The following is a 15,558-nucleotide window of genomic DNA, read 5'->3' as shown; positions in this document are numbered from 1 at the left end:
AACACCAAACCCAAACCGCATGCAACCAACTGAAAAAAAAAAGAAATAACGCTCGGGAAACAAAGGGGAAACAACTGATCGGAAAAGGTAAAGTAAAAAAAACTACCTATGTAAAATTTTAAAAAATTACATAAAATAAAATTACCTAACTACCCCTGGAATTAAAAAATTATCATTAGAAACAACATATGGCATAATAAGACATCTTAACAAAAATATGGGAAAAAAAACCACAAAAGTGATAAAAAAGTATAAAAAGCCATACAAAAGTTAAGATGAAAAAAAAGCCATATTTTTGAAAATATCAATTAAAAGTCCATATAAAATGTAATTTCCTCTATTATTTTTAGTAGAAATTGCATTTTATACAGATTTTTTAATAAAGTTTGCAAAAATATGATTTTTTTTTAAAAAAAATATGTTATTCTATAACTTTTTCTAAAAAATTTCACTTTTAAGGGTTTAGTTTTCTATATTTTTATATAAAAGTTATTTTATGTCATAGTTTTACTCTTAATTAAGTTTCGAATATTTAGTTAATTAGCAATTGTGTTTCTCATACTTTGGTTTTCTCTTTAATAAATTTTGTCATACAAATTATGAAAAATATAATCTCCGTATTTTTGCACAATAATGACATAAAAACTATATTTATGAAAAATCCTCTTTTTTATGATATTTTAACAAATTGGGCTTTTTTTAAAATGAAAAAATGATTTTTATTTATAACAAATTATAAAAATATTAGTGGCATAAATATCTAATATTTTTGTGTTTATACACCTATTTACCCAAATTTTTGATTGACAATAAAACTACCCAACATTACCTTTTCACCATCAACTTCGTTAAATACATCTAAAGTTGATTGAGATGCCACGTGCCACCTCCCTTATTTCCACCGCCAGCGATATCACCCTTATCAGAATCTTTTTCTCCAACACCTTTCTTCATCTTTGTGGGGATCTCATCCATTACCAATCCACCATAAGCCTCCACATTCTCACCCATCGCTGCCACCACTTCCCTTCTTTTTCCACCGTCAGCGTTATCACCTTTAAAACTCATGAACATGTGTTAAGTTGAATTTAAGCGATGTGACAAGTCGGTTCACACAGCACCGAGTCACCGACCTACCATGTTAGCATAGTAGGCCACGGTAGGTCAATTTTCCAAGAAATGACCTATTATGTCTTCTACAAGCATAGGAGGTCGGTTCTCACGCAACTGACCACCCATGCTTACCTTTTATATACATGATAGGTCGATTTTGGGTAAATTGACTTATGAACATGTGTTAAGTTGATTTAAGCGGAACCGACCCCTCATGATCGATGGCTGACATCCAGATTGTAGTAGTATTTTTTTAAAAAAATTGGCGGGCGAGGCCCTTCATGGACCTTAATAGGTTCGCCATCAGAATTGCTATGTCGAACACCACTTTACAATGACTGGTGCAATTTAGTATCGAATCCCCCATATTATATATAAAATTAAAATATGTGAAACCCTATACTAAATTATACCAATTGTATGTCATATCAGATGGTTGGATACCATTGGTGCCCATTAGCAATACTTGTCTACCGCTACCTCTTTCATTGGTGTTTCTCTTTGCATAGTTTATCCCATATATAATGTGTACTTTTTTATCTTATGAACGTCTCTCTCTCTCACTCTCTTTCTCCCTTGGTTAAGGCCTTGGCTCTTTCCATTTCTTAAGTCGTTGGCTTCCCTGAATGGCGATAAGCCATGGCTGCATGCTCAGCTTAAGTGTGTTTGGACTTTACCGATTCTTTGTCCTCTGTCATTGGTTACTTCGATACATATCTGCCTAAAGAGATAATACTAACATTACCACTTTGAATATTATTCGATCACCATGTACATAATGTACCACACACTATAGCTTCGATTGTTTAACTTTAATTAATTAATCTAGTAAGAAAGCAATTCAATAAGTGAGTGGAGAGACATATGCATACATATATATAGTAAGTTTGATCATATCCAAAAAAGATGAGAGAAATTGGATTTCTCTTGAGAACTAGTGCTTCCTTGTGTTTTCACTATAGTTTCTATCAGGTTTACCTTTGTGTGAATGAGATGGTTTAAGTAAGGTTATTATTAATTGAATTCCTATTTCTTTAATGTCTTATAAGAAGCTCATTTGAAATAGAACTACAATTGTAACATTGTGTGTTTCATGAAGATATATCTTTGACCATAAGGATTGGGTTTAATTTTATCCTATAATTAATTATCATCAGAATCATATGGGTTAATTATTATTCGAAACCTAATAATAATAGGGGCGTTTGGTGTAAGGATAAAGAATAAATGGATGGGAATGTATAGTACACTCTATGTTTAATTTAATTTTTTTAAATTAGAAATATATAACTTCTCTCACACGATTTTAGACATAAAATCAAACTATTTAAAAAAGTTAAGTTTGATATGGTCTCCTCTCCTATTGAAGTATATAAAACAAAATCACATCTTTAGGTCATAGTTCTCTTCTCGGAATTAAATGGCACCTAACTATATGGGAACATAGACATGTTTGAGTGTTCTGTTTATTTATTCAGTTTTGTCAGACTTTAATAAGTATAATAATAATAATAATAATAATAATAATAATAATATATTCACCCATGTGGCATGGCACCAATTAATGGATCGCGGCCGTGTGAATTTCATGGAAAGTAAGAGAATTAAGAAAACTATGCCCTTTCTTGCCTTCATTCATATATAAATGAAGTACTGTATTGATGGTGATATATATAACTCAATTAAATTTTATATTTCAAATAATTTATAGCATTAAAATTAGATTTTAAAAAATTTATTACTATAATTATAATTCACACTATTATATAAATAAAATTAAGTTATAACTTTTATACGTACCAAAAATAAAAATATCACGACAAAAAATAATGCCCTCATTTATTTTCTAGCACGCTACACAATTTATTTATATATTTGTACAAAACTTAACTAATCTTATCCAAATAGAAGATATTAAACATAATTAATAGGTCTTTTGTCACTCATTAGAATAACAATGTTTTTCAATCATATAGTCAATTAAACATGTATATAATTATAAACTAATTAATTATGTCACAATATTGGATTCATAAAAGCAAGTGGTGGTGGAGACAAAGATTAAAGAGATGAGAAATGTTAAATGTGTTTGAGAGAGATCAATTGATTTCATACTTACCAGCTAATGATGACTTTTATTATAGATCAATTATAATAATCGGTCGGTATTACCACAATTACCGACCGACTGACATCACCCGCCGGTATTGTATTATTACCGGTGGATTAATAGAGGTGGGACTCCGCCGGTGATATGCAACGCTATGACTCGTTTGACTCGTTTATTACCAGCGGGTTCTGCCTTTATTAATCCGCCGGTAATAAAATATTGATATTAAAATATAATAATTAATTTGATTTTATTTCTTAATAAATATACATATAATACTTATTTAAAAATAATAATATTTAACATAAATTATAATTAATAACACAATTAATATTCATCGAACAAAAATAACATTGTAATTAATCATAAAATTAACTTAATAAAATACAAATTGTCCCATTTTAATTACATATGAACTAATTATAAAATAAACATAATAAAATTTCAATTGTCTTAATATAATTAAAAAAACATAATCTAATTATTATTGTTTTGATCGGGCCAACTTGGTGTAAAATATTCATTAAGATCAATATCTTGATCACTAGTATAATAATAGAAAATATTATTAATTAGATAACATTAACTATTAAATTATATAATTAATAATATTAACTATTTAATTAATCATTATTAATTGTTAAGATTTGTGTTAAATTAAATTAAATTATTCAATTAGATAATATTATTTAATAAAAAATAAATTATTATAAGATATGTAGTAATTTTTAATTCATCATTATTAATTGTAAAAACTTTTATTAAATAAAATTTTCAATTTCTATATTCAAATAATTTAATATTAGATAATAATATTTAATAAATAAATTAAAATAATTTCTTATAATAATTTATTATTTATTTAATTAATCATTATTAATTTTAAAGACTTATTAAATTAAATTATTTAATTAAATAATGTTGAATCAAAATTTTATTATTTAATTAATTAAAAAATTAAAAAATAATTTTTTATAAGATATGTAGTAATTTTTAATTAATCATTATTAATTGTAAAAACTTTTATTAAATAAAATTTTCAATTTCTATATTAAAATAATTTAATAATAGTTAATATTATTAATTAGATAACATTAACTATTAAATTATATAATTACTAATATTAACTATTTAATTAATCATTATTAATTTTTAAGATTTGTATTAAATTAAATTATTCAATTAGATAATATTATTTAATAAAAAATAAATTATTATAAGATATGTAGTAATTTTTAATTAATCATTATTAATTGTAAAAACTTTTATTAAATAAAATTTTCAATTTCTATATTTAAATAATTTAATATTAGTTAATATTAGATAATAATATTTAATAAACAAATTAAAATAATTTCTTATAATAATTTATTATTTATTTAATTAATAATTATTAATTTTAAAGACTTATTAAATCAAATTATTTAATTAAATAATGTTGAATTAAACTTTTATTATTTATTTAATTAAAAAAAATGGTAAAAGATAAACTAGCTTAATAAGCATAAGAATGTAGATACTTAAAACAGGGATGAAATAAGAACAAGAATTCTTAGAAAGAAAAATTTCAAACTAACTCCAATGTTAAATTGTACATTACATAACAGAGAGTGAACTAAGAAACTTATGTGTTACTAGGAGCATTTGATTGAAAAATAAACTTAGTGGCATGTAATAATACTTTTTCTCATTCACAACTCCAAAACTATTCCATCATAGAACAGTTCAAAATACAGCTTTTGAGCAAAAACAGCACCCAAAATAGACAGAGTTTTCTTCATTGAAAAACTATTTATCCAAACAAACAGAGTAAACAAAGATTTAGAGGAGGATAAGGAATCATACTTGCCAAAAACCCCAAAGAAAAATATCCAAAGTAGAGATCTACACCAGGTGGACTCCTTGTAAACGATCCAAGTCTGATATAAAAATACATACACACAATCAATTTCTGACATACTTTCCCAAAATTAAGCAAATATATATATAGAACATACCGATAAAACAGCGAAGTTCATGTAAAAATCAACCCAAGTTGTCACAAGCCACCTGAAACAAAGTAGCAATGAGTGATTAATTTGTTAAACTATAAATGACATCGAAGTGAAAAATAAAAAATAAAGATATATATAGAGAGAGAGAACGAACTGGGAAACAGTTTTATGGCGACTTGGTGTAAAGAACATGGTGTAAATTATAGTGACGAGAGAAGAATGGGGTCCAAGAAAATGGAAGTTGGGAGAAGAATGGGTGAGGGAGAAGAATGGGTCGGGACGTCGGAACAAAATAGCAAAAAATGTTAACAGACATTATATAATATTATTACCGGCGGAGAATATTATTACCGGCGGGTCTCTGCCGGTAATACAAAATCACTGGCGGGTCCCGCCGCATTTAATCCGCCGGTAATGCACTATCACCGGCGGGTCCGCCGCTATTAACCAGTCGGTATTATACTATTACCGGCGCGTCTCGCCGGTATCACCATAACCCGGTGGTGGGTCCCGCCGCTATCACCATAACCCCGCCGGTAATAAATTTGAAACCGGTCTCCGGGCATTGTATTAGCGGCGGATAATCTGCCTCTAATAATGGGAAAGTCCACCGCTAATAAAAAAATTAATTTTTTATTTTGATTTCCTCATTTTTAGCGGCGGACCCAGTACTCCGCCGCTAATATACTGCACATTACCAGTGGAGTTAGTCCGCCGGTAATATTTCCGCCTCTAAAAACTATTTTTCTTGTAGTGTTTGAATCAATCCGACATATGATCAAGAAACAATGACAAATATAATACTAACCAAATGCACTCTTTACCCCAGGTTGAGCATGCAGAAAATATATATATATATATTTAGGATATTTTTGGTGAAAATACTTTAATTATTGTGTTTGTAGTATTTAAGTATCTAAGTTATTGTTTTGGCGGCTAAAGTATCATCCGTCTATATTTTAGTGCAGTTGCCTGTTTTGTCGTTAAGTCTACCTACATATTGTGAAATTTATTTATAACTTGAATAATTTTACCGCAAACATCTCTTAAATTGAGTAATTTCACCATAAGTATATTTTAAATTGGGTATTTTCGTTGTAAATATCCTTATAATTTTATACTTTTGTCTACGTAACACAAACCAACTTAACGATAAAATTGACGGTTTTACTAAATTACACAAAAATCCAAAATATAAATAGAAGGTTCTTTCAAAGCCAAAGAAATAATAATAGCTTAATAACTACCTAGGTACTTTCAAATTACCCATATATATATATATATGTATATAAATATATAAAATCTTTGGTGGAGCATAAACACATTGTGTACCACATGATGATGATGATGATGATGATGATGATGATATCATTGCCTACACCACACAATGTAAAATTTTCAATAGCAAAAGTATCTATATAAACTTATTATATATATATATATATTTATATAGTTCACAATATTGGACTAATATTAAAATGGTGCGGTAATAATTAAGCTATTATCTACACTCTCATAATTATATTTTTGTCCTACTTGATGATTAGTGGGAAATAAAGGGACTATAAAGGGTTGTTCTGGTTCAAAATAATTACAATGACTTGTCTAATTATATTTTATTATTTTCTAATTTATTATTACGGGTGAATAAATAAATATTAAAATACTCACCTAAAAATTAATATTATAAGTAAGCGGTATATATAAAACTATTAATATTGGACCCAATTACAATGACTAATTGTATTTATTTTTTTATAGGGAAATATTATTTTTTTAATAAATAAATAAAAAAGCTGTCCTAAAAAGTAATATTATATATATATAAAATATTAATTTGACCAAATTACTTTCAATGTCTAATTATATTTATTATTTGGTACGGAAATTTTATTATTTTTTATTATATATTATACTGCCCAAAAAATGAATATTATAAAAAAGTATATGTAAAAATATTGGTTAGACCCAAAACCAACAATCTTATTCAAACCCCTCCTAATCCCGTTTATTCCCATTAATCATCAATTAATTAAGACATATTATGAGAATGTAGACATTGTCAAAGCTTAATTACTGCATTTCAACTTTATCTCTCTTATAATGATCATCTATTCAAATTTTTAAGTAAGCTAAGCATTCTTTTATATATTTCTTATAATAATCAATGATCTCTACCTATACAATCCTATTAAATAAATTAATACCTCACAAGTTTGTACCTCAAATCTCTAGAACACCTTTGTTACTGTTAAGGGCATTAGTTGGGGAAGAAAGGAAAAAAAAAGAGAGGTACTATACACTGTTTTAATTCATCCATTTTTGTTGGTTTGAAAAGAAAAAAAAAATGAAAAATGATTTAACAAACAGAAGAAAGAGATGAAAAGCTTTTTTTTCCAAAAAAAATTATTTTCTTTCTTTTGACCAAAGTTGAGAGTTTTTATGGATTTGAGACCTTTGATCTAGTTGGGAGCTTATGGGTATTTTGGGTACTTTAACTTGGGGTGATGAAAGAACATTAAAAGTTTTATGAAAAAAAAAACACATATGATTCTCTGTATATATGCCCCCACTCAGATCTTATATCTTTAATGTGAGTAAAGAAACTTGTTATGATTGTATCACTGCAAATAAAGTTTCTTTTGTGCGACTAAATGTTTTTTTTAGTCAACAAAAAATTATTTGCGATTAAAAAGTAATATTTAATTATAAGTGTAATTTATTATTTTTAGTGATAAAATTTATTGTTACTAAAAATATATTTAGTGACAATAAATTATGATTTTTGTGACTAATACATTTAGAGACTTTTAGTGATGACACATATAAGATAATTTTTCTTTAGTCACAATTTTTTTAATTATAGTCAGAGAATTTATTATGACTAAAACTAATATATTTTTTTAGTGTATATATTGTAGCTTAACAGTATATAGATTTAGTTAGTTGAAAATTCTTGTGAGATAAGATACCTCACAGTTTCCATGTGTGGTATTACACAAGTTTGAAATCTTAATTAATAAAATAAAATCCAGATTGAGATAGAATCAACTCCATAAGCACCTAATTTATCAATTTATATTTCAATACACATTCATGCACCTTATAATTACACCAGCTAACATATTTTACTCGTGCAACTTACAACAGTTTGTGTTTGGTTCAAAGTATATTCTATACACTTTATATATTGTCCCTTTTGATGAACAAATAAAATGTATCTTTCAGGTTTTGTTTTATGTACTAAGATTAATGTTATAATTTTGGTTTGAATTATTCCGAAAGATTTAATCAATCCAAATATTTACCTGATGGTTAGTAGTAAATCGAATTCATCTCTTTACAGAACAAAATCTCATTTACCCAATAAAGAGTATATATTTATATAGTTTAGAGTTATAGAAAAATTCCATCAAACATGTATGAGTACTGATCATGAAGACACATATCACGACAATATTTTAGTCACAATATATATTTTGTATCTGTAAATATTACTTTTAGTTACAGCAACAAATTCTCTGTTACTAAAAACTCATACTCAATCACAACTTGTTATTAATATAGTTTTAGTCACGACTTATTATTTTTAGTGATAAAATTTGTTATGATTAAAAATACATTTAATAACAAAATATTGTGATTTTTGTGATTAATATTTTTAGTTACCGACTTTTTAGTAATAACATAAGTAAGATGATATTTTTCTTTTGTCACAAATTTTTTAATAGTCTCAAATTCTACTGTGATTAAAATTAAGATTTTTTTTTGTAGGGTATAGAAACATCATTGTTATTCAAGACATGATAATTAATTGATGATTCATAATAAAATCTGCCAAGCAATAAGATGTATGTGTCAGATATCGACAATAATAGTTGTACGTTCATGAATAATTCACAGTAAAACCAGAAGAAATATATATATATTATTATAGCAGACTTTTTCATCATATATATTATCTCAACATTAGACAAATAAAATATAAGAAGAATAAAAATTTTTAGTACATTATATTATTATATATAATAATATAATAATAATAATATGAATTATAATATATTATATCAATTATATCTAATAATATAATTCATATATAATAATATAATTCATATTATTATATTATTATAATTCATATAATATATTACATTATCTCTACATTATATTATTATATTATATATAATTCATATATATATATGAATAATTCACAGTAAGACCAGAAGAAATAGCAGACATTTTCATCATATATATTATCTCTACATTAGACAAATAAAAAATAAGAAGAATAAAAAAAATTTGATGTTGATTTTCCAGTTATATAGAAATACGTACAGATATACATACGAGCACACTCTTAATTGTTACTCCATCTATGAATAGTTACTCTAATTTTAGCCAATAAAACTAATAAATCTAATCGTTCATAATTATAATTGTTAACTAATATTTTCAAAATAAAAATTTGACTTTTCCAAACCTTTGAAAAAATTATCTGACGACACCACAATTACACATTTATTTAATTAAATAATTAAAAAAATTATATAAGATTCATTCACATTTTCATTCTTATTCTTGGTTCATTTTTTTTATTCATTCAATAAATAATTAAATGTCATTTAAAAAGAATCAAAATTAATACAATAATTAATAACCATTATTTTCCAAATAAATAACAGTTCTTGCCTAATTAAATCCGAATTTCAAAATTCAATGATTTTATTTTATTTTGTATTAATTTTTATCATCTTGGATCTCATCAAAAGTTTTGTCTCGGTAGAAGAAATTCAACGAAGCACGAGAAGAATTGAGTTTAAGCAACTCCATGAGGCCACATATATCAAAAACTTGAACGAGACAAGGCAAAAGGTTTTTCTTCTCTCTGCGGAGATAATTGATTGTTACATTTTTTTTTTCTTTCCCTTTATTCAGTCACAAATTGTTTGTATCTTTACATGGTCTGCTTGGATTAAAGCCTTCTACATATTAGTGTTGAAGTAATTATATATATGTTATGTATATATATATGTACAATTTTCGTTTTTGGAGCCTTATGATCAATGAAGAGCAACAATATGAACAATGGAGTTTTTTTTTTTCTTCACAAAAATATGTGTATTTATTATGAAAATATAACTTTGTAAATTTTTTATTTTTTAAATACATGTTAATTTCCAAATATAGCTTGTCTCTCGTTGGTTCGAATCACTATTATTTATGCCAAAAAAATAATAACAAAATTCAAAATTAATGTAGAAAAAAAATCCTTACTTGCTGGTGACTTACTATACTAAGTCACTATGTTACCACATCATTATAGTTGTTAGTACACATACATGGGTAGTAAACATTAAGAAGTCTTATGACAATTCTCATATATGAGCTTCACTTTAAGTCCTATTGGTAGAGATCTTCAGTATTCTCGACCCGTGAACAGTTTTCGAAATGATTTTTTTTATGACCGTGTATATTGTAGTTGTTAAAAGCTTCTCCAAATTTTCAGAAAATTCTAAATAATTTACAGTACTGAAAACTAGGTTCAAACATATTGCTTTCCACACGTATAAAAAAAATTAGTCACACGTGTAACAACATGCTTGAACTTAGTTTTCAGTACTGTAAACTATTCATAGTTTTTTGAAAATTTGCAGGAAACTCTAAATAGCTACAATATACGCGGTTGTTGACTGCGTTTTTATCCAACGACGTGAGAACGTCAAATACGACAAGCCTTCAAGAGAAATAAAAATGACACAGACGGTTTAATAAAGAAAATAAAGAACACACAAGATTTTTATAGTGGTTCAGCCCCGATTGTCGGTAATAGCCTAATCCACTTAGAGTTGTGATTTATAGATCCGTACTCAAGATCAGATGGACTGAGCCAACTGAGTTTCTTCAGTACAGATTGCAAAAATACAAGAATTCTCTCTTATTTCCGCACTTTCTCTCTCTAGAATACTCAGACCCAATTTTCTCCCTCTAGAAAGAAGAAGCCCTTCTCTAATCCCATAAGCCCTCTATATATAGGCTTAGGGTCATACAACTGATATCCCTTAGAATCTGGATATTTTATTATATTTATTACATTTAAATTACAAAGAAACATTCAAAATTCAAAATGTAACAAACCCCCCATTTGTGGGAAGAATGAGAGATTCCCGCATATCTTGTAGAAGTTGTTTATGGGAATCTTGACTTAGTCTCCTCTAGCTAGTTGATCCACCTCCTACTGACCACCCATGCAAGTGTTGGTCGAACATGTGCATGGTGGTAGGACAAACATTTGTTGGTCGGACGTGCATGGTGGTAGAACATGCATGGTGGTAGGACATGCACTCCTCTAGGCTTTCCTTGGCTCAAGGTTATGCATGCATGGCTCTCCTCGGACCAAGGTGGTCCGAGGCAATCTCCTTGGCATCCCACCTCGGGTAGGTCCGAGGCAATTCTCTTGGCTTCTTTCCTCGGACAACTTTGAGGTAACCTCCTCCATGACAAGTCCGATCGGACATGATGGCCTTCTCCTCGGACCAAGGTGGTCCGAGGCATCCTCCTCTTGCCTTCTCCTCGGACCAAGGTGGTCCGAGGCATCCTCCTTGGCATCTCACCTTGGACAAGTCTGAGGCAATCTCCTTGGACTTCTCCTTGGTCCAAGGTCCCTTGGTCTCTCTTCGGACCACATCCTTGGGGTCTCCTAGGACCACTCTCTTGGGGTCTCCTAGGACCACTCTCCTAGGGTCTCCTAGGACCACCCTCTTGAGTTTTCCTCGGATGCACTCTCCTTAGCTCTCCTAGGATGCATTCTCCTTAGCCTCCTAGGATGCATTCTCCTTAGTTTCCTAGGACCAAGGTGCACTTGGCTTGGTTATGACATCTTTCAAGCAGTCCAAATTCTTCGTCAGTCTACCGGGTCACTTTATCACAACTCTGAGGAGTCAATGTATTTATTGACTATTAATGTGTATTTTACTGATCGTGCACTGCCACTTGTCACTTTTATTGCCACGTTATTGATCTCCAATTTTTGGGTATAACTGCGGTCATAAAAAAAATCATACTGAAAACTATTCACAGGTTAATAACACTGAATCCCACCATTAGGGCGTAAAGGTGAAGCCTCGTGAGAATTTTCCTAAATTTATATTTATATATATATACATAAATCAGATAATAAAAGAATAGAAAAAACTTTTATTGTGTCACTTAAATTATATAGAAATTCTTGAAGATAAGAGTTCAGAAAAATAAGTTCTTCATTACCTAGAATAGAATAAACACTTAGAATAAGGAAAGAAATTAGATTTGTTGAGAAATGTAAAATCGTATGGATACGGCCTTCATTGTCCATCTTGATTAATTGGATCATTCCTTTGTAGACTCCGACGTGAAACTTTTGTAACTGTCTTTCCGGGTAATCTTTTATCATTTCGTCGAAGAAGAAGAGTTATTTTAATTTTATGAATTTTTTGAGAATATTCTTTTCTTTCTTCAATATCATTCAAAAAAAAAAAAATTATATATATATATATATATATGAATATAAATATATAACATCGTCCATATAATCATGATAGAACTGTAGAGCCAATTATATATTTATATCTTAGAATAGACCGATCACAGACAAACGACAAGAAAGTACACACATTAAATAACTGTGGTACATTTAATTTTGCAATAACAGACTCGTCACAAGAATGTGACAGAATATATATCTAAGATAAACAAAAGCGATAATTAATAATAATAGAAATTACATTTGAGTTCGTCATCATGATCATGATAATCATCATCAACTACTCTGCATTATTCGAACTATAGCTGATCGAATAGCCTCGTCACTTGACAATCGATCAGGAACAACTCTTACCAGAACATCTTGAAACAAGAGCTCCTTCACGCTCGATATACTGACATGAATGATCTGAAACTCGAGGTCTCTAAGAGCATTCATCAACCTAGCCGAAGGGTAATTCACATCTGGGGACTGAACCCTAATCATCACTACAGACCCCAACATCTTCACATCAACATCGATATTGTAATTGACCCCTGCTACTCCTACACCACCAGCAACCGCCATGGATCCATAACTCGAAATTTGTCTGTTTTGCTCTACACTCGAGCTAAGTTTGCTGCTATAGTAGTCGATCTTATTTGTAGTGTTGTTAGTGTTACTAGTACTAGAACTGTTATTCAGACAACCTAAAGTGTTCTTCTTCGGCCTCATGGTGTGGTGGTACTTGTTGGACTGAGTTTCGAGTACTAATTTGGCTTCGAGTTCTTCAACCTTTGCCTTGAGCTCGTTGATGTAGACGACCGCGTCAGCGAGCAGAGAAGCCTTGTCCATCTTCGATACGTTTGGGACCACAGATCGAAGAGCGTAGAATCTGTGGTTAAGCTTCTCCCGGCGTTGCCTCTCCGCTTCGACATGGTTAACAGGCATCGGCGATTGATCTATCGCCACAGGTTTTCTCCCTCTCTTCTTCGGAAACTGGCTGCTGCGACTTCCGCCACAGTGTCCTCGGCCGCCAGCACTGTTGGAAGGAGCACAATGTGCATCTGAATCATAACGCCCCGAGTCCGATGAAGATCCAGATCCGGTCCCCGTACCAGTACCATTATTCATGGCTGCAAAAGCTTCTGTTTGCTTTTGTAACAATAGATGAGTTGACTCGGTTTTAGCGCCGGAAGGGGAAGAAGGGACTCCCGTGTCGAGAAATGGAATATTCCTAACCGAGATTGGGGCCTGATTATGATGATGATTGTGATCGTTATGATGATTACCATGGATCCTCCGTACCATACTATTACAATTATTGTTGCTACCAAATAGGGATTTGATCAACTGTACCAAACTCCAATCTTCCTTGATTAGATCAGAAGAGCCAAGTTCGAGCACCCCACTAGGAGTGGCGATGCAAACAAGGGTTTGGACACCATGCATGCGAGCCTCCTTAGCACGGTCGCAACCGAAGAACTGAAAACTCTGGCTACCGCTGAGCCAAATGTACTCCTCGGTGGTGAAAGCTCGGCAAAGGATTCCGGCGGCGAACTGGCGAGCGATCGACATCGTGTAGAACCACCCGATGTCAGTGCCGCCGCCGCCTCCGTCAACATCCATAACTTCTTCTTCTTCGGGGAAAGCAGGAATGGTATGCGGACTATCTTTCTTCCTCGTCATGATCTCGAAATCGAACCCGAACGTGGTCGCCTCGTCTTTTTGGCTTCCGCCGCTGCTTTTGCTTTTTAGGCCGCGGAAATGGCCGTCGCTCCAGGATAAAACGACGCCGTTGTTGTCGTCTTTGTAAGCTTGCCAGAAGATAGAGTACACCCACCATTCGGGTCGGGTTTGGACTATGAACTGGAGCCGTTGTTGGAGTGTCATCATGGCTATTTCTTGACTAACAGACACAGATGTAGAAGAACAAGGAGACATAAGCTCTGCCATTATCATATATTTTAATTACACTTTATTTCTTCGAATTTTAACAAACAAAAAGAAAAACAATTCTATAGGCTAAGAACTGATTGAGAGAGAGAAAAAGAGAGAGCCAGAGAAACTATGGCTGAAAATGGAATTAAAAGAGAAGTCTTATTGGGTATTTAAACCTAAAAATTTCTTATTAACTACTCATCTTTTGTCTCAGACTGATGATTTAGACTGCTCTAACTCATAAATAGCTGTTGCTAAAAATTATTTAAAAATATAATATACATCCACATGAACTTGAAAAGACGTCCATGAGAGTTTACTATAAATACGGAGAATGAGCAGAAAGTCCAGTATTTATGTAATTAGGTATAGAATTAAATAAATATTATCAGATATTATTAAAATTTTAATAAATATTATAAAACTTTACTATTAATGTCATTAAAAATAATGTAATTGAACTCCGTAAATGGTAAAATCACAATTTAATATGTACACGTAAGGTTCACATATAGATATATATCAGTATCATGGTCTCAAACGAGAACAGTCCTGTGATATTTTTAAGTCACGTGAGAAACACGTGTGAAATGATTGATAGTCTGGATGAATGGTGAGATCTCCGTTCGTACACACAGGGCCCACTCACCACAGACCACAGTCCAAACTCCCCATTTCTGCGAATCAACGTTAATTTTCGACCACTTCCTCAGGACCAGACCCTACTCTCGTCAAGGCCACAGATAGATCACAAATATTTTATCTTAAAAAAATAAGGTATCATATATTTTTGCAAATACTTCAGTTTTATTTTATAGTATTATATATTTTAAAATTATATATATTTATACTTTAGATTTAATAGATAAAATTTTGTTAATTATTAATTATATGTAATTAAATTT

At 30.2% G+C, this 15,558-nt stretch overlaps 1 protein-coding gene and 1 long non-coding RNA gene across 2 annotated transcripts; both read right to left on the bottom strand.

The window, feature by feature from the left end:
- Positions 1 to 5,067: 5,067 nt before the first annotated feature.
- On the bottom strand, positions 5,068 to 5,430 carry LOC133834127 (uncharacterized). Its single transcript, XR_009893315.1, has 3 exons — positions 5,372 to 5,430; positions 5,221 to 5,272; positions 5,068 to 5,142 (listed from the first exon to the last, which is right to left on the bottom strand). It is a non-coding gene; the product is annotated as an uncharacterized LOC133834127 (long non-coding RNA).
- A 7,366-nt stretch (positions 5,431 to 12,796) lies between these two features.
- On the bottom strand, positions 12,797 to 14,901 carry LOC133778702 (transcription factor bHLH14-like). The gene has a single exon (XM_062218709.1). The coding sequence runs from the start codon at positions 14,672 to 14,674 to the stop codon at positions 13,010 to 13,012; it is 1,665 nt and encodes a 554-aa protein (XP_062074693.1). The 5' UTR covers positions 14,675 to 14,901; the 3' UTR covers positions 12,797 to 13,009.
- Between the last annotated feature and the right edge of the window lie 657 nt (positions 14,902 to 15,558).

This window comes from Humulus lupulus, chromosome 5, assembly GCF_963169125.1.
Source record: "Humulus lupulus chromosome 5, drHumLupu1.1, whole genome shotgun sequence".
NCBI classification, from domain to species: Eukaryota; Viridiplantae; Streptophyta; class Magnoliopsida; order Rosales; family Cannabaceae; genus Humulus; species Humulus lupulus.
The sequence above is the reverse complement of the archived record's forward strand: the minus strand, read 5'-3'. Positions and strand labels throughout refer to the sequence as shown.